This window comes from Rhyacophila brunnea, unplaced genomic scaffold (genome assembly GCF_057557595.1).
Source record: "Rhyacophila brunnea isolate RB1 unplaced genomic scaffold, BYU_Rbru_1.0 scaffold_16, whole genome shotgun sequence".
NCBI classification, from domain to species: Eukaryota; Metazoa; Arthropoda; class Insecta; order Trichoptera; family Rhyacophilidae; genus Rhyacophila; species Rhyacophila brunnea.
Window position 1 is genome coordinate 1218765 of NW_028232816.1, and position 23769 is coordinate 1242533.

The 23769-nt window shown below is 34.2% G+C and overlaps 2 protein-coding genes across 2 annotated transcripts; both read left to right on the top strand.

The window, feature by feature from the left end:
* Positions 1 to 241: 241 nt before the first annotated feature.
* LOC147074137 (uncharacterized) lies at positions 242 to 11585 on the top strand. The gene is made up of 5 exons (XM_085943912.1): positions 242 to 484; positions 1924 to 2028; positions 3446 to 3595; positions 6456 to 6639; positions 11542 to 11585. The coding sequence occupies exons 1-5, from the start codon at positions 338 to 340 to the stop codon at positions 11583 to 11585; spliced, it is 630 nt and encodes a 209-aa protein (XP_085800038.1). The 5' UTR covers positions 242 to 337.
* Positions 11586 to 14872: 3287 nt separating this feature from the next.
* LOC147074138 (uncharacterized) lies at positions 14873 to 20971 on the top strand. The gene is made up of 4 exons (XM_085943749.1): positions 14873 to 15085; positions 15489 to 15638; positions 19354 to 19986; positions 20051 to 20971. Exons 1-4 carry the CDS (start codon positions 14939 to 14941, stop codon positions 20111 to 20113), a joined length of 993 nt encoding a protein of 330 aa, XP_085799875.1. The 5' UTR covers positions 14873 to 14938; the 3' UTR covers positions 20114 to 20971.
* Positions 20972 to 23769: the final 2798 nt, after the last annotated feature.

The window sequence follows — 23769 nt, forward strand, 5'->3', positions numbered from 1 at the left end:
CGTTGATTTAAACATTTTCTAAATATTATTGATCTTTACATTCAAACTTATTGTAATACGGACAAAATGTCAGTAAATTCTAGTGTGTTGGATAATTGTTATCTTTAATACAATACCTAGGTATGTATTTAATTCTAATCAAAATGGATCAGAAGAAACCAATCACTTCCATAATAAATCGAAAGTAATGACGTGACAATCATAGTTATGTTCTATCTCTTGTCTATGGTATTGTTTGTCTACTATCACGTCTGCCAAATTCTGGTCTTTCAGGATCTGTTACATTCCGTTCGTGTGACACGGTAATCTGTAAAAAAAAGCGATTTCAATTCATAAAATGGACGTAAAACGTGAAGCAGATGACTTCAAACCTGATGCGGATGAGCAACATCATTGGTTCGATGTGTCCGTACAGGGAAATAACCCAGAGCCAAATACTTGCATCAAACAAGAGTATGCCGATGATCCCGGCCTCGTTGCCGAGGTTAGTTTTTCAGAGCTTATTTATTATAAAAACATACCTGTTAAATTAGTGTTTATTTTTTTTTCAATCGCTAATATTTGTGTGATTGATTAAATTGCGATCTCTCTTATGATAAGCATTATCAATGGATTGGTGGGAAATATTGTAAATCGTATAAAAAATCGGATGTTCATAAAATATTGTTGTGTTAGGTAGGTAGCTCACCGCTATCTTTAGATTATTAAAGCCTGAGCATAACTTTTTGCATAAGCAATGAGTGGTCCACTGCCATACTATTTATTGATAACGTACTTGCAAGCAGAGTTTGGTATTTATACTTACTATAATGACTGAAGAGTATAAATAAGTTATTAGTTATTGTCGTTTAGAATCGACTGTCGCATTGACAAACATCCTAGTGTATTATGATAATATTATTATACACAGAAGAAGTTTACTTACTTTGATCGTCACCTCCAATTATTAAATAACACATAACCACTAAATCAGATGAACTCCAAGGTCTCCAAGATACGTTAAAATAATCTGAAAGAAATCTGAAACTAAGAATACTCCGACAAGTGAACACGACAGACGCGTCAGTATAAGCACTCTATAGACAATGACAGTTCATCCATAGACAATGGGAGGGGCGAAAAGTAGGACCAGTCGTGTAATGTATCTGCTTCCTTCTTCAGTGGGCAGTGGTTGGATAGATAGCTCGAAGGAACAATCGTCGGACAAATTTAGTCATCCAGTGGTATCTAAGAGGTACAAAACGTCCGCAAGAGGCAGCTGGATCGATATTGGCTTCAAAGTTTGAACTTTAAGGTTCTAATGTTTCAATATTGCATGTTTTATGATGTTTTTATTATAGTACAATGTTAGGTTTGTTTACGTTTGTTTACTGAAAGCCAGGCGTGAACAGCAGCAATTTTCATAACCAATTTTGGCAAGAATCCACGACTTCAAGAATTTTAACCTAACCTAATCAACACCCGACAGTATATTTCAGCTACCACTAAACAGACAACCCACGGTGGCCGCGCGGCTTAAGCATTGGTCTATCACGCTGTGGGTCCCAGGTTAAAATCCTGGGTCTGGCAAGTACACATATTGTTTTTCAATTTGTGTATGAGTCAGGGTATGGACCTAATAGGTTGAGCAAGTGGCTGACATCCGTTTCTCGTAAAAAAACAAAATCTGTTAAAACAACCTCTACTCTGCGGAGGCCCATTTGATCCTATTAGGATCGGACATGGTCGGAAAAAAAACACACAAAAACCGATTATTAACACGGAGTGTCAAATATTCTAAAACAAATCATCGTCAACAGCCGGGAACAATCCACTGCTGGATGAAGGCCTCCCCAAGCATCTTCCAACTCTCTCGGTCCTGTGTCCTAAAACAAATAAATCAATATTATTCAGAACCTCTGAACATCTGATATTAATTTTCAGGGAGTTGATTTAAAAGAGGTGTATGTTGAAGACACAATACGCCAAAGCATTCATGAGGACCCTCAACCCGGTTGCTCATATTCGGAATGGAAACCAGTAAATCAGGTAGATACACAATATTCTATAAAACTTGAACAATGAATGCATGTACGTACTGAGATGAAGGGGTTTATTTCGGTTGGTTTAGACCAGGGGTAGTCAACCTTTTTTATACATACCGCCCACTTTTGTATCTCTGTTTGTGGTAAAATTTTCTAACCGCCCACCGGTTCCACAGTAATGGTGATTTATAAAGTAGGGAAGAGTACCTTTCTTCTTGTTCTATTTCTTCCACCCTGTCACGTCCCAACATTGGGGCATAGGGCAAGCACAAGTTGGCGCCACTTCCCTCGGTCCTTCGCCAACTCTTGCGCCTCCCGCTATGTCAGACCTGCAGCACGTAGGTCGCTCTTGTAGTACCGCTGCAGGGTGAGGGACGGCCGACCACGGCGACGAAACCCTTGAGGCTATGCCACAAGGGTACGAAGTGTCGCAGAGTACCATTTCTTTATCAAATTCAGAAAGCAGAGTTACAGCAAGTTAAAGCATATAATAATAATTACTTAACAAATACTTTATGTCAGACTTTCGCTAAGTTTGGCAGAATAAATCTTTATAAAACAACTTGCTGCAGCTAAATTTATCTTTTTATTTATAGTTTGCATACATATAGCGCCCTTTAGTTTCACTTACGTAACGTGAACTAAACTTATGCGAGGGCAACACAAATAGCATATTTTCTGAAATTTAAATTGTCACGGAAATTTTAGGAAAACATAATGAAAATGTTTTTAAAACCCCTAGCGCCCACCATGAAACCTGGAACGCCCATTAGTGGGCGGTAGAGACCAGGTTGACTACCCATGGCTTAGATTAATACCAAGGATTCAGGGTAAGCGAATATAAGGTAGGTAAGTTGGACACTCACCACAACATTGAAGGTCTTTACACCATGGTATACGTCAGCAGAACGGGTATGGAGACTTGTGTTGATGAGAAAAAAGCAAGTGTGCGCTAGTAAAATCGTACCTGCGCATATTCAGGATTAAATTGGTCCCCTATAGTTACTTAACAAGTACGTAGTGGAGCCAACAATACAACATCATATGGCATACATGCTGCAAAACCTTTTTCCGACCATGTCCGATCCTGATAGGATCATATGGGCCTCCACAGAGTGGAGGTTTGTATTGACAGATTTTGTTTTTTACGAGAAATGGATGTCAGCCACTTGCTCAACCTATTAGGTCCATACCCTGGACACACACAAATTGAAAAACAATTTTTGTACTTGCCAGACCCAGGATTCGAACCTGGGACCCACGGCTTTGTAGTCCAACGCTTATGCCGCGCGGCCACCTTAGCAATAATTTACTTCGTGGTCGGAATCCCCCCACCGGATTCGTTTCAGACACACTATATAATTTAGTCATATGAAGACATTGATATGCTTTTGTATGTCTTTAATCAATGTATTTTTTAGATCCCTTCAATCTACCCTACCAGTGTAAAATTGGAGACTGATTTCGAGCAGGATGACTCAGAGAATGAGATGATTCAAGAGAGTTTAGGGCAAAGTAATTATGATAACCCTCAACCCGGCTGCTATTCCGAATGCAACGCTATCAATCAGGTATTTATTTATTTATTTAATAATACAAAACACTGTGGACATAACAAATCTAAATTCAAGACGTTCACTACATGACATTTACATAATAACAAATATTAACCTCACAAAAAAAGAAGAAAATATAATATATATAATAATAATAATAATAAACATAAGTACAATTTTATACAGAAAAATACAATTTCGAAAACAAAATACATAGCACGTCTCCGAAAATGTCTACGTCTCTGAAGAGCGCATTGAGTAATCTTGCACCCCTCGCTAATGGTGCCTGATAGGTTTGACATGAGGAAACGGTTCCTACCCAGAATAAATCATGGCTGCGACCACGTAGATAATAATATATTTATTTCAAATCTATATTCGATTAATATAATGGTAATGCACCAAACATGACGTCGTTATATAAAACTTCTCCTGATATCAACCTGATTCCTAATGGTCAGTTTCCAAATAGGAATGTAGTGTACCAATATCTGACGTTTTACACATAAGACTATGCCTGGGCCTTAATATATGTTTTTTAATATTTATTATATATATTTCTGAATTTCTTATACTTATTTAACAAAAATAATATTCTTAAAAAAGTAGGTTCCATGGAAGAATATTATTAAATATTAAATGTTTACTGACTGATATCATAGATATGTCTCATTAATTAACTCCATTAATCCCCAATACGTTACTATTGTTCCTAAGATGGACGATTTTACACCTCTTGCGTGTAGTATTTTTATTGTTTATAATTATTAACGATCTATTATTAGGTTTAACGACCTATTATACGCTTATCGGGTGTATTATTATTGGTAAGATAGGGGTTTTTTTTCAAACATTTCAACTATTCATGATTTGTTTGTTATATTAATAATAGTGTTCGTTGTCAATATTGATTTGCCTTTTGGTGAGTGTACACAGTGCCTGAAAATGCCAAAAGGCGAAACCCGGCTCGCAAAAGACGACTCAAATAGAATAGTACAATACTTAAATCCATTAAAATTTAAATTCAAATTCCATGAAGTACCTTTATTCGATAGTATTAATAATTTTTAGTACCTACGTTAATAATAATAAAATTAAGATTCTACTATGCGTTATACACGAGAAACACGGCTACATTTTGCCGGACAATAGCCACTCTCTTTGTAATATTACTCTGAGACTATTATATATTGTAATATGTATTATATACTTACAAATTTTATGTGTAAGTTTTCAATGTTTTACAAAGGTAGGTATAACTGAAAGTGGTCATAAATGCACTTCAAACAACTGATCATTACAAGGTCACATAACAGGGTAAAATGGTGATATAAGTGCGGGCAAAGGAACGCGTGCCTAGATCCAACTGTTGTTTATCTCGTTAATCTTTCACTATTTGAGAATAGAACAATAGAACCCGAGTAAAATATTTATTAAAAACAAGTCAAACTGCTTCATTTCTATCATGTGGCTAGTTAAACCGGTTCTGATATAATATTCTTCATCCGTCTTCACTTTTTATACAAAATTTAGCACTTTCCCTTCAAGCCAGTTGGCAATATGCAATTTGGTGACTACATGCATGGTAAAAGACACTATTCGAGAACTACCGCTCTCCCACTATATTTAACTCAAACCGATAGTAGGATGTGCCTCAACAAATATCCATTTTTTTTTAAAACATACCCATTGTTTTTCCCATAGCCCTTCAACAGATTTCCCCATTACTAAATCGGATACTAATTTTCAAGAAGTTCATTTTAACGAAGAATGTGATTCTGACACAAAACCCTAAAGCAAACATGTGAATCTCAACTCGGTTGAATTTAAATTGCACTCCAGTACATCAATCTGATACACAATATTCTATAAATTTTAAACAATATAGTTTATGTGACTTGCACTCAGGAAGGAGTAGAAGTGTGCTGCTAAAACATAAGTCAGTCATCAACGATTATTTGTACCTAGAATTAGGTTCTTAGTGTTTTTTTTAGGAATCCTCCAAATGAATATATATTTTTTTTTGTGATTTTACCGAGGCTTTGACTTCGACTCACTGTCATATCGCCTCTTCTCTTCTAAAAATGTATCCGTCGATCAGGTCCTCACTCCTATTCTGTTAAATAACTTTACAATTTTGCCTAGCTCTTCCGTCTTACCCACCGCCAGGACACCCTTCAATTCGTCGACATTCTCATAGATATCCGCAATTCGCAGCTGTTCTCTGTGAAGTTCATATTAAGGACATTACAGTGCTATATGTACAATGTCCCCTAAAACATAACATTCATTGCAGAGTTGCGATTCGCTTCTTCCCATGAGGACATCAAATCTTTTGCCTATTGTGTGCCCTATTCTTAGCCTCAGTATTAACTTAAGCTCATTCTTCGTCAAAGGAGACTACAAACCAGAGCACCTCTGGTGGTGATGGTAGAATAGACTTACTCCATTTCCCCTTTTCTAATGATGCCCTATGGTGAAAATCTATCCACATACTTTGGCCCATTTTCTTTATAGCCTCAATCCAGTCCAGGTTTTCTGGTATCAAATGAATATAATATATCGCCCAATTTCATATTAGTGGTAACAACTTTAGATCTTATACGTATCTCAATATTAAGCACTTATATGTGGTGATAGGAACAAAAACAATCGTCCGATATACCTAATATATTTATGTTTCTTTCGAATTCAGTTGAAATAAATACAATGATATAACTTATTATCATACCCATTTTCCTCTACATTATATTATCATCCTTGCATGTCAAAACCTACGTGTATTTAAAGTGTTTGATTTATGAAATACCTACTGTTTTCTTATAATAATTATATGTTGTTTTGAATTAATGTTAATGCAATCACGTTATTTTAGTTGATACCTGCAACCACTGCAATGACATCTTCGACTATTTTCGGATTGTCAAAGAGGATCTTAGAATTACAAGAGCCATACGATGAAATACAGATTGACGATCAGGACATAAAAAAAGAATTGGGGGTATATGAAACATATTTCAATAATCTAAACAAAATTAATAAAAAAACCAATAATCAGAGTGACTACTTCAGTAGTCAATCTGATTCGTTGAAACTAAACAAAATGAAATACTCTGATCAAAAACTATTTAAATGTTCTAAATGTGACTACTCATGTAAAACATATAGTAAAATGAAAACACACAAAATGACTCATTCTGGTGAAAAGCCATTTAAATGTGACCAATGTAATTACTCCTGTATAACATCTGGTGTTTTGAAAAAACATAAAATGACTCATTCTGGTGAAAAGCCATTCAAATGTGACCAGTGTAATTACTCATGTAACCGATCTTATGTTATGAAACAACACAAAATGACCCATTCTGGTGAAAAGACATTTAAATGTGATCAATGTGATTATTCATGTATTGCATCCGGTTATTTGAAAATCCACAAAATGACTCATTCTGGTGAAAAGCCATTTAAATGTGAGCAGTGTAATTTCTCTTGTATAAGGTCTCGTAATATGAAAACACACAAAATGAGTCATTCTGGTGAAAGGCCATTTAAATGTGTCCAGTGTGACTTCTCATCTAAAACATCTCGTAATATGAAATTACACAAAGCGACTCATTCTGGTGAAAAGCCATTTAATTGTGACCAATGTAAATACTCTTTTATAACATCTAGTGGAATGAAATTACACAAAATGACTCATTCTGGTATTAAGCCATTTAAATGTGACCAATGTTATTACTCTTGTACAACATCCAATGCGATGAAATCACACAAAATGACGCATTCTGATGAAAGACCATTTAAATGTGAACAATGTAATTATTCTTCTAAAAGATCTGGTACGATTAAAGTACATAAAATGATTCATTCTGGTGAAAAGCCATTTCAATGTGACCAATGTAATTTCTCTTGTATAACATCTCGTAATATGAAATTGCACAAAATGACTCATTCTGGTGAAAAGCCATTTCAATGTGACCAATGTAATTTCTCTTGTATAACATCTCGTAATATGAAATTGCACAAAATGACTCATTCTGGTGAAAAGCCTTTCAAATGTGACCACTGTAATTACTCTTGTCTACAATCTGATAGGTTGAAATTACACCAAATGAATCACTCTGGCAATAGACCATTTAAATGTGACCAATGTGACTACTCATCTCAAACATCTTTTAGGATGAAATTACACAAAATGACTCATTCTGGTGAAAAGCCATATAAATGCAAACAATGTAATTACTCTTGTATATCATCAAGTTCGTTAAAAAAACACATTATGATTCATTCTGGTGAAAAGCCATTTAAATGTGATCAATGTAATTACTCGTGTATTATATCCAATACGATGAAATTACACAAAATGACCCATTCAGGGGAAAGACCATTTAAATGTGATCTGTGTGATTTCTCTTGTATAACCTCTGGCAACATGAAAGTACACAAGAGAACTCATTCTGTTAAAAAACCTTTTTATTGTGATCAATGTGACTACTCATGTAGAAAAAATGTTAGCATGGAATTTCATAAAAAGACTCATTCTGTTGTAGACTTATAGAATACTCAAAGCTAGTAGTTTGTTATACGTCGCTTTCTAAATTATACTTAGTATTATTTAACTATGCCTTCGGCTGTTCTCACTGTCCTATAAATTTTTGTATCTGCAGATTATTTTTGAGTTCCCTTTAGGTGTAAAAAAATCTAGTATCATTCGTCTAATGCATTTATTGATAACCTCTGTATATCTGCTTTGATTAGACAACCCGTATATCTTATATATTATAATACAATTTTTCGTTTCCAAATGAGTATAGTCTGGCAATCATGTAGAGAGTCACACAGGGGCTCTAGCAATGCTACGTTATTAACCAAATTTACTTTGAAATCAGTTTCCTTTCGCGCAATGTATAGCAATTGATGACAAAATTGTCTTCAAGCAATTTGGATCATTTCTGGCCTAAAGGTTTTGCCAATAAACAAAATTGTCACATATAGAGTGAGGCCAAGCCAAAGTGACACTGCAGACTATTACACCTACTAAGTGCAGCGTTAAGGGTAATATCGGTTAACTTTGGAACATATTTCTTCTGAAACCAATAAATAATATGGCAACGATAATATTAATTGTCATTTAAACGTTGCATGGAAGGAAATGATGAACGCGAACATTTTACTTTATTTTTTGTACCTATTCATAAGTAACAAAACAGACAATGGGTTTGAACACTACTTTAAAGTAGAATGAACAAAAACTTTGTTTCAAAATCATTATAATAAAGCTCTACCACGTAATCGCCAGTTCAATTATATACAAGGTAAGATTCTTTGCAATAAATATTGTTTGATTATAAAAAAATACTGAAAAACTATTTTTTGCTGCTTAATTGAAGTCATAGTTTTGGACGGTATTCAATGTTAAGCAAATGTTTGCATCTTTTTGATAACGAGACGTGCGATGTGACTAATCACTTACATAAAGCCAGGTTATGTCTTCGAGTTGTAAATGTTAAATTGCTGCTGGTATATTCTTCTGAACACTATATTGCCCCATGTCTTTGCTAAAGCCTCTTGTTAATTTTGTGGTGCTTCTGCTAAATTTGATGAAACATCTACCTATTGCATATTGCCATCAATTCAGAATTCACGCATTCCAAATAATCAGCGATGTTATTTTGCTTTCGTTAGAAACCCTTTCTCTTAGAATGAAATTATTGATGATGCCTTATTTACATAAAGCGTCCTTTCCCTGTAGCTGGACAATTGGTACTTTTCTTCTCCTAATATTTAGTTCTAAATTTATGTAATATTTGATTAGACGTAAAAAAGTGTTATTATAGTTATTGCAACATGGTCATCTCTGTTAAGAACTCTTTTGCATTTTAAGAGCATTTGAAAGCATCAAGGTTCTATGTTTAATTCTTTCTATTTCAAATTAATATAATTACAACATTTAAATACAATTACTCTGATATATATATATATTATTTTGATTACAATAATACTTCGAAATAAATTACCTTTAACCTAAAATATAGTTTCTACAAAAAGTTACATTTTTGAAATCCCTAATTATTTGTCCTTCTGAGCCCTCCTTTTTTTCAGGTGGAACTTTGTTACCCAAAGCGACGATTTGCTGTTTTAATACAATTTTTGGACCTTTGCTGTTTTTATAGCAAAATTAAAAACATGAAATAGCAAACAGTGTGACTAAAATTATAATTTTATAAAATAAAACAAATATTTATTTCTATTTTTTTAATCATTATACAATATTTAATAAGGTTTCGACATAATAATCATAATCTATTATTACACTACTTACATGTTTCTAAAAAATCTGAAATGTTCTTAATCATGTGCATGATAATACATATTAGTCTCGATCACTCACACCCTTGGCCCCCACATCCTGAAGCGGGTTCCCAGGCCAAGATGTTTGGTGACCCCCCCAACATATCGTTGTGGTTAAGAGCAGTATGATAGGCAAGTAACATGTGACCTTTCGTCATATAGGGTAAATAGCAGTGGTGTATGGTGAAGATATGCTGTTAAAATCTGACGTAATTAGTGCACACTAAATTTTGTCAATCAAACGTAGGTATTTGTTTTCATTGGACTAATACTGCAATGTACATTTATACATAGTTTTTGGTAGTTTTTAAATTATAATTTGAGTATTTCACATGCATAGTGAACTAAGTCCATTCTGTTTATTTTTGAGTAAGCTAGTTTCAAAGATTAAATTTGAGTATTTCTTATTATTTACTATTTTATTTATTTACTATGCTTGTGAAATACTCAATAACCCTGCCTAATTCAAGTAAAAAAATTTGGTAAAAATGTATGCCTTCCGATATGAAATATGTGGTTGATTCATTATTTTATTTTTGTTAAATATATGCACCGAATCATAAAAAAAAATTGTCCAGCATATCACTCAAAATAGTACACAGTTTTCCTTGGCTGTTGGCGATGTTTGTATATATCTTCGGGCCCTAGAAAACCGTTCTAAGTCAGAAAATAGCGTTTTAAGTTTTAACATATTTTTTCCAAAGAGATATTGCACGGAACCTAGAGAGCTAATTCAGTACATTTATGCTTTGGTGCTCTCTGGAACTGATACATGTATGTAATCTGAAATACTTCTCATAGGTACTTAACTCAATTCTGCCAAATTCAGACTTGTTGCACTCTGGAACTAGGGTATCGATAGGTACCTAGTTGATATTTTTATTTGCAGAACTTGAATTGAAGGGTACCTACACAGTCAAAACAAGAAAACAAGTCACAAATTCAAAAGTTGTAGGTAATTAACAATATATTTATTATTTTTGTACACGTTGGAAATTCTGAATTGGTTGCAGAACTACCTATCTACTGTTTTTGTATATTTTGCAAAACTATATCCGGCGCAAAAATTATAAACTCGACACGAAAATACACAATACAAATAATTATCAGCACCAAAAAAAACAAATAAAAGTTGACGTTTGATATTCTTTTCGGATTTCATGACGTAGGTAGGTACGTCACATGAAAGGATCTTCCTACTTTTTGACCTGTATAGGTAAATCATTAATTTCGGAGGACTTGATGATTTTTTTACACTTTTTCATTATTGTACCTACATAAAAATACACATTAAACGTAGATTATTTACTTATTTATTTAAGAATACAAAACAATGTGGACATAACATATCTAAATTCAAAACGTTCACAACATGAGATTTACATTATAAGTCAAACATTACCCTCACGAGAGAGAAGCCAATATAGAAAGTAATAACAATAATTAAAAAAATCAAAACATAGCTAGGTACCTAGTTAAGTACAATTTAAAACAGAAAAATATAATTTTTGAAAAAACATACAATTTTATAAGTAGGTAGGTACAGAAAAATACAGTTTCGAAAACAAAATGCAAAGTAAGTACATCATTGAAAATGTCTATGTCTTTAGGGAGCGCGTTTACTAATCTAGCACCCCTCGCTAATGGTGCCTGAATCCAAACGGTTCCAATCCAGAATAAATTATGGCTGCGACCACGTAGGTAATTGACAGGTGCATGTAAATTTAAATTAATTAGGACACCAGGATTGGAAACCATTCCTCGCGATAACAGGCAAAAATGTTTCAAGAGCAGAAGAGACCGACGAGATTCAAGAGAATGAAAAGTACACATGCCTTGTAGAAAGGCAGTCAGAAAATAATCATCTGACGAATTATCGAAAGGAAAATAGTTAAAAATGTTTTAAAATAAAGACAATTTCTTCTGTACGCGTTCTTAACTAAACCGAGGTATAGGAAGCCTCATAAGGACACCAGATAATCGACCCATATTAATTTAAGAATGGTACTCACTAATGAGAGGTAGAGTGTGCTTAAGACATTTGGATTCTTGAATGGTTTGGATTGTCGCATAATGAATCCCACAAGCTTACTCGCACGTAGAGGCCTAAAAGTTATATGCCAGTGAAAAGTAATGATCTCCTATATATTATTATCCTACAGCTTTGCCCGTTTTGGCGAGCGATTGTGTGCCTTATTCGTTTTGTCCGATGGATTCAAACGTCAAACACACTAATTAAATGTTCTTAATTCAAAACGGTCGAATAGAGTGTGAAAGAAAGGGTTTTCCGAATTTAAGTTATCTTGCGATATAATATTGATGTTTCTCTAAAGCTTTCCGGCACGAACGTCGAACAAATATGGGAATTTATTTTTTCACAATGTTTGCAACACTCAAATCGACTTTAAATTTAAAATGCGTTTTAACCGATATATACAATCAATTTTCACAAACTATTTATAATAAGATTAACCGATAAACATATTAGAACTGATTTATTTAAATTTTTATGAATTAAGTTCTTTGTTTAAGTTAAGTTTCTACACCTCTGACGGAAAGGAAGTCTTTTGACACTGCGCGTATTTATCACGCTATGTAAACTAAACTACGGTATTTCAATTGACTCACCACATATTTACTTATCAGATGCATTCGAGTGACTATAATTTGAAGTGAGCACAATTTTATAAAACTTAACACAGTCACAAAAAATCACTTTTAAAAACAAGGTACAATCCGTCATTTGTTGTTTATGTAAAAAACGACAGGTGATATTATTTACGTCTCATAATGATTTAAAAATGCACAGCACTATATAATAACTCACATTTATAACAAGTACCCATAGATAACTATAATTATTCAAATAAATAATAACATTTATACGAATTCCGACTAAAACTGATCATTTCATTGAAACGCCGGCGCACGAAATATTGGCGTTTTAACATTACCAAGGAATAATATTTCAAAATTTAATGTCACTTTTTTTTTGTACGGCTGTTGAATGAATTTTTTTTTGAACCAATGAAACTTATATACATTTAATTAGCTCATTATATAACCCAAAAATATTTAAAAGGTATCAACCAGTGTTGCCAACTAAAATTTTCAAAGTTCAGTAGATTTTTTGATTGTTTCTTTAAAATATCAGTAGATTGACAAAAATGTATAAAATTCAACGATTGTGTTTGGTGAAAGCGTGCATATTGACATAATCTCACAAGTGTCTTTTAAAAAATCATGTAAAAAGTGACTTTTGTTCATCACAAATATCATAATTTCTTCTTTTCCTGACAAAAATTTCAGTAGATCTAATGAAATTCCAGTAGACATGGCAACACTGACTATGCGATCAACCCAGCAGTGTTGCCAATATACTGAATTTTTTTATTTTTTTTCGAAATTTAAGAAATCTACTGATATTTGTGTTTGTCCATAATTGTAAATTAACTGATGATTCTTTTAATAATAAACTTGAAATGATTTACGCATGACCCTTTTTGATGTTATACACTTCTAAATTGACATAAAAAGCATTGTAACTCTACCCAAGAGCGCCATTTTACCCATTAATATCATCATTATTTACAGTAAATTAATATTATTAGTTATTGTTATTCTTATTATTTTTAAATCATATCTAATAAACCACATTTTTCAAAATCTACTGATATTTTATGAAATCTGCTGAATTTTTTGTCAAAATCTACTCAAATTTAAAATTTTGAATTGCAGTTTGAACACTGGGTTGCAGTGTTGCCAAGTCAAAATTTAAAAATTCAGTAGATAGATTTGGCAACACTGACTATGCGATCAACCCAGTGATGCCAAGTCACAATTTAAAATTTCAGTAGATTTTGACAAAAAAATCAGTAGATTTCATAAAATATCAGTAGATTCTGAAAAATGTGGTTTATTAGATATGATTTAAAACTAATAAGAATAATAATAACTAATAATATTAATAAATTGTAAGCAATGATGATATTAATGGGTAAAATTGCGCTCTTGGGTAGATTTACAATGCTTTTTATGTCAATTTAGAAGTGTATAACATCAAAAAAGGTCATACGTAAATCATAAAAGTTTATTATTAAAAGAATCATCAGTGTATTTACAATTATGGAGAAACACAAATATCAGTAGATTTCTTGAATTTCGAAAAAAAATATCAGTTGATCTACTGAAATTTCAGTAGACATGGCAACACTGGATCAACCATAGAATATTATTTCAAAATTTGATAACGTAACATGTTTTTTATGGCTGTTAAATGATAATTTTTTAAACCAATGAAACTTATATACATTCAATTAGCTCATATAACCCAAAAATATTCAAAAGGTATTCAACAATAATTGGTGTTATACATATTAGTTAAATCATTATCAACCAGGATCAATCCACCGCTGGATAAAGGCCTCCCTAGTAAAGATAATTATGACTAAACTTGTATGTGAAGGTGGTGTGGTGCTGCCAACCATATTATAATTATAATACAATACTACTATAATTTTGAATTAGCGAAAAATGTAAAATACTATAATGTTATGCAAATATGCCAAAAATACTATACTTTTGAAGGATTTGAGACGAAAAATGTTCCTGTACTATAGTTTTTCAGAAATACTATACTTTTTACCCTTTTGTACTTTGACATAGAAAAAGATGGCAACACTGAAGTAGTGAGACATTTCTTGTGTTGCTCAGGCGAAAAAATTCCGATAATCTCTAAGCGTGTCAGTGAGCACACTATTATATTACGAGGGTAATAAAATGAGACATATTATTACAAATTACCTTTGTAGTTTATTATTGATTACTATTCAATTTACTATTCAACAAGCGGGATGCATTGAATTTGATTTTTAGAATAATAACTTTGCAACATTCTTCATACTTTTTGTCTATGGTACTACGAAAAGTATATTAGTCTATGGTAATACGGGTGCATATCTATCCGTCACTGTAATTCCAAAGATATTTCCAGGTTAAAGACGAAACATGGACATTAAACTTGAACCAGAAGACTTCAAACCTGACACGGAAGAGCAGTATTTGTTTGAAGTGCCCATTAATCACATAAACAGCCCTGAACCCGTTACCGAAATAAAGCAAGAGAACGCAGACTATGCCGGCAGCATTTTTGAGGTTAGTTTTTTTGAACCCTTTTTATTTTACTGATTAAATTAGTATGGGGAGTTATACGACAATACTATGTATGTTAAGACGGTACTTCAGTGAAACGGTAAATAATTTTCAACTATAGGTGCGACGAAATTGTATACTCGCTGGCAATCGGAGAGCGAACGTAGAGCTGTGGACACGTCAATTTGTTTCGTGATGGCGACGGGGGTATTAATTAGTATTTTCAGGTCTCGTCGGGTTTTTCTAGTAGGCATATATTTGATGTTTTCAAATTATGTATGTTCAATATTATAAAGAATGATACATTCTCAAATTTTGTTAAAAGTATGGGAGAGGTCTACGATTGACCAGAATATCGCGTACAGTAACATCATATATTTAATTGTAATTACATGGATTGTTTCAGAGCAATGCACCAGTTATCACAAATGTGCGATCGGAGATTGATTTTTCATCAATTAGCATGAAGGAAGAGTTTCTTGAAGACACTCCTTCATTGAACTATGTCGATCCTCAACCCGGATGCTCGTATACAAAATGGATACCAGCTAGTCAGGTAGTATTATTTTACAACGTTTTTATTAGGTCGTATTCTTATTTGTCCGGTGGTTGTTTATCCAGTGCAAATCTTGCAGTCGATTTTTAACTAACTACCCTACTAGCTACACATTTGAAACTTTTAGAATATATCAGAACACGATGCCAATGCATTCTTTTAATTTTTTTAGCCATCTTTAAGTAGAATTGAATTCATTTTCAGTTAATTCTGTTTTGTATGAAAATTTATTTCGGAAGAAATCCGTCATCCAATCCACTATTATTGGTTGCTAGGGGTCTGGGGTCCTAGCAACTAAATTATTAATATATACGTGCGTTACTATGGAAATCAATTATTTCTATCAAGTACAATTTACTTTGATCGTTTAAGCTATTTAAGTCAAGTTTATATGATTCAACAGAAAATTTAAAAACGTTTTATATAAAAAAATCTTTTTATCTTGTAATTATTTATTATTAAAATTTTAAAAGCCAAACGAAATATAGTTGTACATAAGAATAACGAGAAATGCTAAAAACGATCGCTGTTAACGTCATAATGTAATGGGAACGGATTAATATTTTGTTTGTTTTGCGGGTAGGTACCTACATAGTTATAAAACTTTTCTTGGTCGTGCACTTATGACTGAAGATCGTGACCACATTTGAATTTCGCCATCCTTTGAGCGACCAAGACTTTCCATCCTTCTCGATCTTCCGCTTCTCCCAGTCAGCTCTTCCATTTGGTCGCTCCAGCGCGCATACGCTCTTCCTCTGCTTCGCCTTCCCTGGAGGCCACCCAAAACTACCAGTCTCTCCACGTTGTCCGGTCCGCGCCTGATATTAAAACATCTTATTGTTAAAAAATCAAAAAAAATATCCATCTTCTTTGTCGTGACCTCATGACTGAAGTAATCACCTTTGAATTTCGCCATTCTTTAAGCGACCAAGACCTTTAGCCCTTTTTGATCTTCCGCTTCTCGCAGGATTGATTAAATGGTGTCTACAGTCATCTCCTTCACTTGGTCGCTCCAGCGCGCCGTCGCCCAAAACCACCAGTCTGGACAATACTTCCAAAAACTGTAGAATGCGTCTCAAACATATTATCGAGAGCCGTTCCTTTATCTGCAGTCTCTGGCTGATTGACTGGTTCGTCTTGTCCTCTGTCCAAGAAATACGAAGCATTCCGCCCAACACCACATCTCAAACACATCAATTGCCTTCCGCTCCTTTGCCTTCAGGGTCCATGGCTCGACACCGTCTTAAAATATGGAGAACACCAATGTTTGCACAACCATCTATGTAAAATTATCCAGCTGAAACATTCTAAAATGGGTTGTGCTAGGGTTTATTTTATTAGTCTCCCGCATGTAACGACTCGATGTCGCACACTCAATAAAAATGTAGGGTGATTACAAATAATACCATATTATTTGTGCCAAGAATAATTATAAATAGTAGCAGCATTTCTCTTCCGGGATTTGAAAATCAGTATAGCAGCTGAGCTAAATGTTATAACTTCGATATGTTAGTTCAATCTATATGGGTTCTATCGATTGCAGACATAAGAAACACTTTTATTTTGTTTTTTATTGGTTTTTTCTCAGTTAATTGTCAAAAATTGGAAGCTTATAGATATCCGTGAGAATATTTTTAACACATTCCAATTAATTGAAAGGTAGTAGACGGTTAGATGAACTTCGTTCGCCAATCTTCCATATGCAATGGTACACAAAGAAGAATAAATAGTGCAATATAATTTTATTAGCGTTTTTATTTACTTTCATGTATTTAAAAAAAGTTAAAATGGTTAGCATAAGGTTATCCAAAAGTCATAAAACATAATTGTTGGATAAATAATTGCGTGCATTAGATTTGTGATTGGAGGAATTAAGGACCCCGGGAACTTACATGATTTAGGTAGTAGGTACTGTCAGCACCAGCTTAGCTTTTAAGGCTGGTTCGGATTAGTCGAGTGGCGAGTAATTTAGTACCTAACTAAACATGTATGAACAGACAAATTTAGTAAAAGAGTAATTTAGCAATATCATTTATTTGAGTTGTTCCATTTTGTTATATTTTTTCGGTCGAGTAGCGACCCCCACCATCTCTCATTAAATACCAAACAAGCAGCGAGTCTTTAAGTCAAGTTCATTATTTGTCGTCGAATTGCTGCCTCCAATTCTTCTAATATATTATGAAGTTATTAACTTATTTATTTTTTTAATTATACAAATTTCAATAAGAAAAATAATGTTATATTTTTAAGTCTTGTAAATTATTCGTTGAATAAAAAAAATACCTAGTCCACTTTTAATTTTTGCTTTGTTACATTGTAAGTACTTTGTTCATTTTGACACGTCACTTACTAATGTACTGTATTCGGACATTTTTCAGTTTCTAAATCATTTAGTGGTAACTACATCACTCGCCACCCGACTAAATTGCTCGAACAGTCCGAACCGGCCTTTAGGCGTCGTCGAGAGCTCAACCCATAGATGGTTTATATTATTTTTGTATTATACTGTATGATGCTAATCTTACATAGTCTATAGGTGGAGGAATGAATTTTGATGCTCGCTGCTTCAGTGTTGTTAAGTCACTAAATTATCCATTGTAGAGCAGGCCTACAATAACATATCACTTAACATCTAAAAAGAGTTAATTGTGATACTCGTAAATATATCACATTTATTACTTTACGTATTCTGGCGGGTAATCATCTAAATAATTGAACCGTCTGAACTGTCAAAAATGCTATCTTTTAACAGCCCCTCGACTGTGTTAATTTGTAGAGCGAGACAGTATGTCAATTTTCCATAAGTATTGAGAATCGAGGAGCAAGATCCGACTGTTTTGAAATATGATTAGGTACGTCACGGCCGCTGTCTTAATTTATAGTTCCCCGCGAGCTGTCAAATATCTAGTGGCTAGTACCAGCTAGTGATAACAAAATATTGGTTTTACCCAATGACATTATTAATCGACAACTCACTCAATACAGTAGCTAGCAAGTAAATTTGCGCATAGCGATATTCGCACATGTATAGGTAGACGTCACGCAATTTCCATTATGCGATATCACGCATCGGAAATTTATAGCAATATCACCTTTATTGAAATGGCGTTAGAACAGTGTTTCTCGTGTCAATGTTCATTTGCGCGAACCCGTTCGAACCGAAACATTTGGCAGACCGACAAAAAGCATCGGGAATTTATAGCAATATCACCTCTATTATAATGGCGTTAGAACAGATTATGCCATTCGGCAGACCCGACAAATAAGTGAGTGTTATTTTTTCCCAGATCCTTCGTCCATATTAATGTCATTGGTTTACCGCAATCGTAATGACATGACTAAGAAAATTGTAGATAATGATGTTATGTCTGACGTGTCAATATAAAATTTTTGCGTTTGGCGGTCTCGCTTGGGTTCGGGTGTATCTGTCAGCACGAACATACCTGAATTTTACCTACATGTCTACCAATGTAAATTTTGGCTATATTACGATTTTACCAACTATTGGAGAGAGCCGCCGATAACTGATTTGTGCATGGAATGCCTTCCGTGTTAATTTGGATCAATGGAAATAACGGAAACGTGCTAAAGTGACAACTGTTAAGAATATACCCACAGGACAAATATAGAACAAGGAACTTTAAGTGAGATTTAGAGATGATGATTGAAACAGTAATTTAACCATAAATTATTACCCGCTGTATTAATTTTTCAGAACTCTGCGACGGAGCCAGTCAACATTAAATCTCTGGTCGATTTTCAGCAAGTTTATAAAAAAGACGAGCTTCCAACGAGCTTATGCAGAGCTTACCGAACGGCTTCGCTCAATTCAACGCAAGCTCTAGCAGGACTTATGCCTCTAAATTTACGTTTAAAACAAATCGCTCTCATTTACAGAGCTAAGAAGGGCGAGGAGGGCCTCGCAGGTTTTCTACCTGACGACAGGCTATACGAAAAACCGGTGGACTATAGAAGGCTGCCACATCCGGCTAGACTATTTTCTGAAGTGGTTTCTTATCCTGCAACGTTGGAAAGCAACGAATGCAATAACATGCCGATTTTCCCGGATGGGAGCAAAATTGATGGCGGTACTGGTGCAGGGTTTGTGGCATACATTAATGGCGGTGAGATAGCGGCTCGTAAGTACCGCCTTGCTAGCTATTGTACGGTAATGCAGGCCGAACTCTATGCCCAATGCGCTCTGGAGTGGGCAGGCTCAGATCCAATTCAGCGAAAGCTCACCGAAAACCATAGTATTTGTATTTATTCGGACTCCAAAAGCTCAATCCAAGCAATTGGAAATCCCTTGTCTACTAATCCGATTGTCTTTTCTATTCACAGCGAGTCCGCTCTACTGAGACGGCGCCACCCCGAGGTGCACTTCAAGTGGATAAAGGGACACACCGGGATAGAAGGAAATGAAAGAGCTGACAAATTGGCTCGGCATGGTGCCTCTGAACCCAAGACTGCGATAGCTTATGACAAATTTCCTCTGAGCTACGCGAAAATTACAATTTCAGATATGGTGAAAAACGAATGGAACTCACGATACATAAACTCATCGACAGGGGAGTTGACCCGAAAGTTTTTACCTTCAATTTTAGCAGCACAAGACGTCAGGGTGCATAAGGGACTGTGTTTTGAGATGACTCAGATTCTTACAGGTCACGGAGTCATGCGAGCATACCTGCACCGGCTTAAAATAACATCTGATGGAAAGTGTCCATGCGACGACGGAAGCGACCAGGACGTCTTACATTTACTCCTAGATTGTCAAGTCTTTAGCAAGGAGCGGCACAACCTGAACTTTTTATTACAGATGGCAGATGCGGACATTCGAGACCTTCCGGGGACCATGGCAAACGAGGCCGGAAGAGATGCCCTTTTTAATTTCTGTATTGATGTAATAAAAAGAATAAATGGTGACATGTAAAGATGATTCATGCCTTTCAGATCCAGTGACTGCAATCATATAAGATAGGATAAGTATATACTTAGAACATTAGTCCAATGCGACATTTCTTTTACCACAGGAAAAAACTCGACTACAAATCGCAGTCCTCAGTTCCCAATGAATACGACAAAATATTCATCAGAATCACGTCCGCCTTGCGCTACTAAGAATTTTCCAGGGTTTTTGCAAGGCGGTATCATAGGCCCTGGCCGAATTCAAATTAGCAATACCCGATGCGGGTAGAAGAACAGTTTTCAATAAGGCATATTCTCTCAGCCGGCACAATTTTCATTTGACTAGCATCAAGTAGAGTAGTTTGCGTGCCAAAGTCCTTAAGAAACCTCGATAGTAAATGCGAGGTATCCATAAAGGCATCTAGAAAAAAAAAAAAAAAAAAAGGAGCCTCCACAGAGTAGAGGTTTGTATTAACAGATTTTGTTTTTTACGAGAAATGTATGTCAGCCACTTGCTCAACCTATTAGGTACCCGGACTCACACACAAATTAAAAAAACAATATGTGTACTTGCCATACCCAGGATTCATACCTGGGGCCCACGGCGTGATAGTCCAACGCTTAAGCCGCGCGGCCACCGTGCATAATGCAATTGGAGGGGTTTAATGTGATAATATATGTTTCTTCATCCCTTTTTCTAGGTCAAGAAACCCAATTAAATTTAATTATATAATGTCAAAAAGTTTATTAAAGCGCCAATCTCAGGCAAAAATCTTTGTAATATTTTGACTATTCGTTATCCTTTCACTCGCATTTATTTTCTACTGCTCTACGTGTTAAAACTGAATACACATGTTGTATTTGCAACCGAAATGATGTTAAAGTACACTCCATATACCTTTTTATTTTTCAAGAATCCGTCTGACACTAATTCCAACAATTGCTCTTCTACCGCATGCGATAATTTTTCTAACATGGATGTTGTATTAACGTTGAATGGATATCTTGACCACTCATTTTTTTTGTTTATTTGTATTTGGCCGTTTAGAACGAATAATTCATTGTGTTATTTATTTAGGATATCGTTATTATTACTTGTGATTAGAAACAGAATTTAGCGCGGGTCATTACATATTTTTACTTGTAGTGCCACCCATGTGCGGGTGACACATAACTGAAGTCATCTTCTGTGGCTTTCTGATTTGGTGGTGAATTTTTAAATAATTTTGAAAAATATGTCTCTAACTGACGTTTCTAAAGGGTGGGGGCGAGACGCAAATAAAGTTAGAAGGGTATGTTTAGATTCCAGAATGTTCGAGCGTCTTCTATAGATTTTTAAAAAGTCCCGTTGCCCAGAGCCGAAGTGATTTTGGCCTGGGGACAGTAACCTTAGAAGCAAGTAGTTTTTGTTACGCACTCGAAAGGCGCACCATAAAAAAATGCTTTTAGTAATATTTATTTGTAGGCAGGGGTTGTGGACTTGCGCGGTCGATTGTTGCAATTTTATATTAGATTTTTGACATGGAATTTGAGTAATTTTTTTGGGAAAGGTATATTAAATTTGGTATTAATATGTATTGAAATAGTTTGAACTTATTATTTTATCGTATTTTTTTTAGGTTTCATAATATTAATAATAAGTTGTTGGTTCATAGCTTGAAATGTTGCTATTGTGAATCTCAGAGATGCGCGCAGATAGAACGTTACAACGATTTTATTAATTTCATTCGCAATGATTATAAAAGAATAAAATGAGGCGCCGAGTGCCAAAGGAGCTCAAGCGCCAACTTTACGATTTTTGACATTTGAATGTAGGTTTTTTCTATAAATCGATATGTATCATGCCACAAAGCCTTATCGCTCAAATAATTATAGATATTTTACAATAGAGATTTATTTTCTGTGGCATAATTGTTTTGGTCGTTATGTCGGCACGCCACAGAAGCTTATCCGCCATTATTCTATGGAGAGCGCGAGACCAAAACAGCTGTCAGATTTGTCTTATTGAATATACGTTCTCAACAGTGAAAAAAACTAAAAATGAGCTCAAGAAGGATTAGAAAAATAGTTCCGATGTGTGTTAAACCTGTAAACGAGGAAAATAACAGTACGTTTAACATGTTTTATCCGTTTTTCTTTCACATACGCTGTTGCTTAAAAATTTTAGATTACTTTTGAAATATGGTTATTAACGTAATTTTAGTAATTATGTCCACTAAACTTTTACTTCCATGAAGGAAAAAAACTCTTATTTCTAATTTCATCTTATTTTATATCCAATTACGATTGATATACACTAAAAAGTATTTAAAAAATCACCCGAATCCTTGAGAAAAAATGATGATGTTAAATTTGAATAATGATTTTGTTATTTTAGCCAGTTTGTAGTAACGATTTGATTTAGTATTAATAATAATATTGGGTATATATATGGTTATTACAAAAAAAAACAATCCAAAGGCTTTGAAATCATCGCTGTAATGGCAAAAACGTATTTAATATTATAAGGCAAATTTTATGCCAAACAAACTCATGTAACAATCATAACAAATTTGACCATTTTTTCAGTATTTATTTGGCATAATAAAATTTGTTTATATCAAAGTGTTTTTTTATTGCTATCCAAACCCTTACATTAAAACATTTTTTTTAAATGATTTATTTTTTTAAACTAATGCGATTATTTGAGTTTTAAAATGTTAATGCCACAGAAGTTTATGCAACAAAAAAATGTATCAAGTGCCACCTTTTTTCATTTTTCTTTATGCCAAAGGAGCTCAAACACCACTTTTTTTGGAATCCAATAGATATTTTTCATTAAATATTATTGCAAATAATACTTTATCTGCGAAAGGTGGCCAGAAAGTCTAAAGGTGATAAAACACACATAGCGATGAATTCCGGTGTTCTCAAAATCAACAGAAATAAACCTGAAGTTGATAAATCGCACAAATGCGATGTTTGCTCATTTAAGTGCTCAAAATCCAGTTATCTGAATAAACATAAAATGACACATATTGGTGAAAAACCATTTCATTGTGATGTTTGCTCATTCAAGTGCTCGTCATTAGGTAGTATCAAAAGACATAAAATGACACATACTGGTGAAAAACCATTTCATTGCGATGTTTGCTCATATAAGTGCTAGCTATTCGCCAGTCTCAATAAACATAAAATGATACATACGGGTGAAAGACCATTTCATTGCAAAGTATGCTCATAT

What these genes read in the sequence shown, in the direction of transcription:
- LOC147074138 (XM_085943749.1), top strand. Translation starts at nt 14,939, where the DNA reads ATGGACATTAAACTTGAACCAGAAGACTTCAAACCTGACACGGAAGAG. An exon ending in AATGGATACCAGCTAGTCAG is followed by an intron (nt 15,639 to 19,353) that starts GTAGTATTATTT and finishes TTAATTTTTCAG; the next exon opens with AACTCTGCGACGGAGCCAGT. An exon ending in TTTCTATTCACAGCGAGTCC is followed by an intron (nt 19,987 to 20,050) that starts GCTCTACTGAGA and finishes ACACCGGGATAG; the next exon opens with AAGGAAATGAAAGAGCTGAC.
- LOC147074137 (XM_085943912.1), top strand. Translation starts at nt 338, where the DNA reads ATGGACGTAAAACGTGAAGCAGATGACTTCAAACCTGATGCGGATGAG. An exon ending in AATGCAACGCTATCAATCAG is followed by an intron (nt 3,596 to 6,455) that starts GTATTTATTTAT and finishes ACGTTATTTTAG; the next exon opens with TTGATACCTGCAACCACTGC. An exon ending in TAAAAAAACCAATAATCAGA is followed by an intron (nt 6,640 to 11,541) that starts GTGACTACTTCA and finishes CTATGTCTTTAG; the next exon opens with GGAGCGCGTTTACTAATCTA.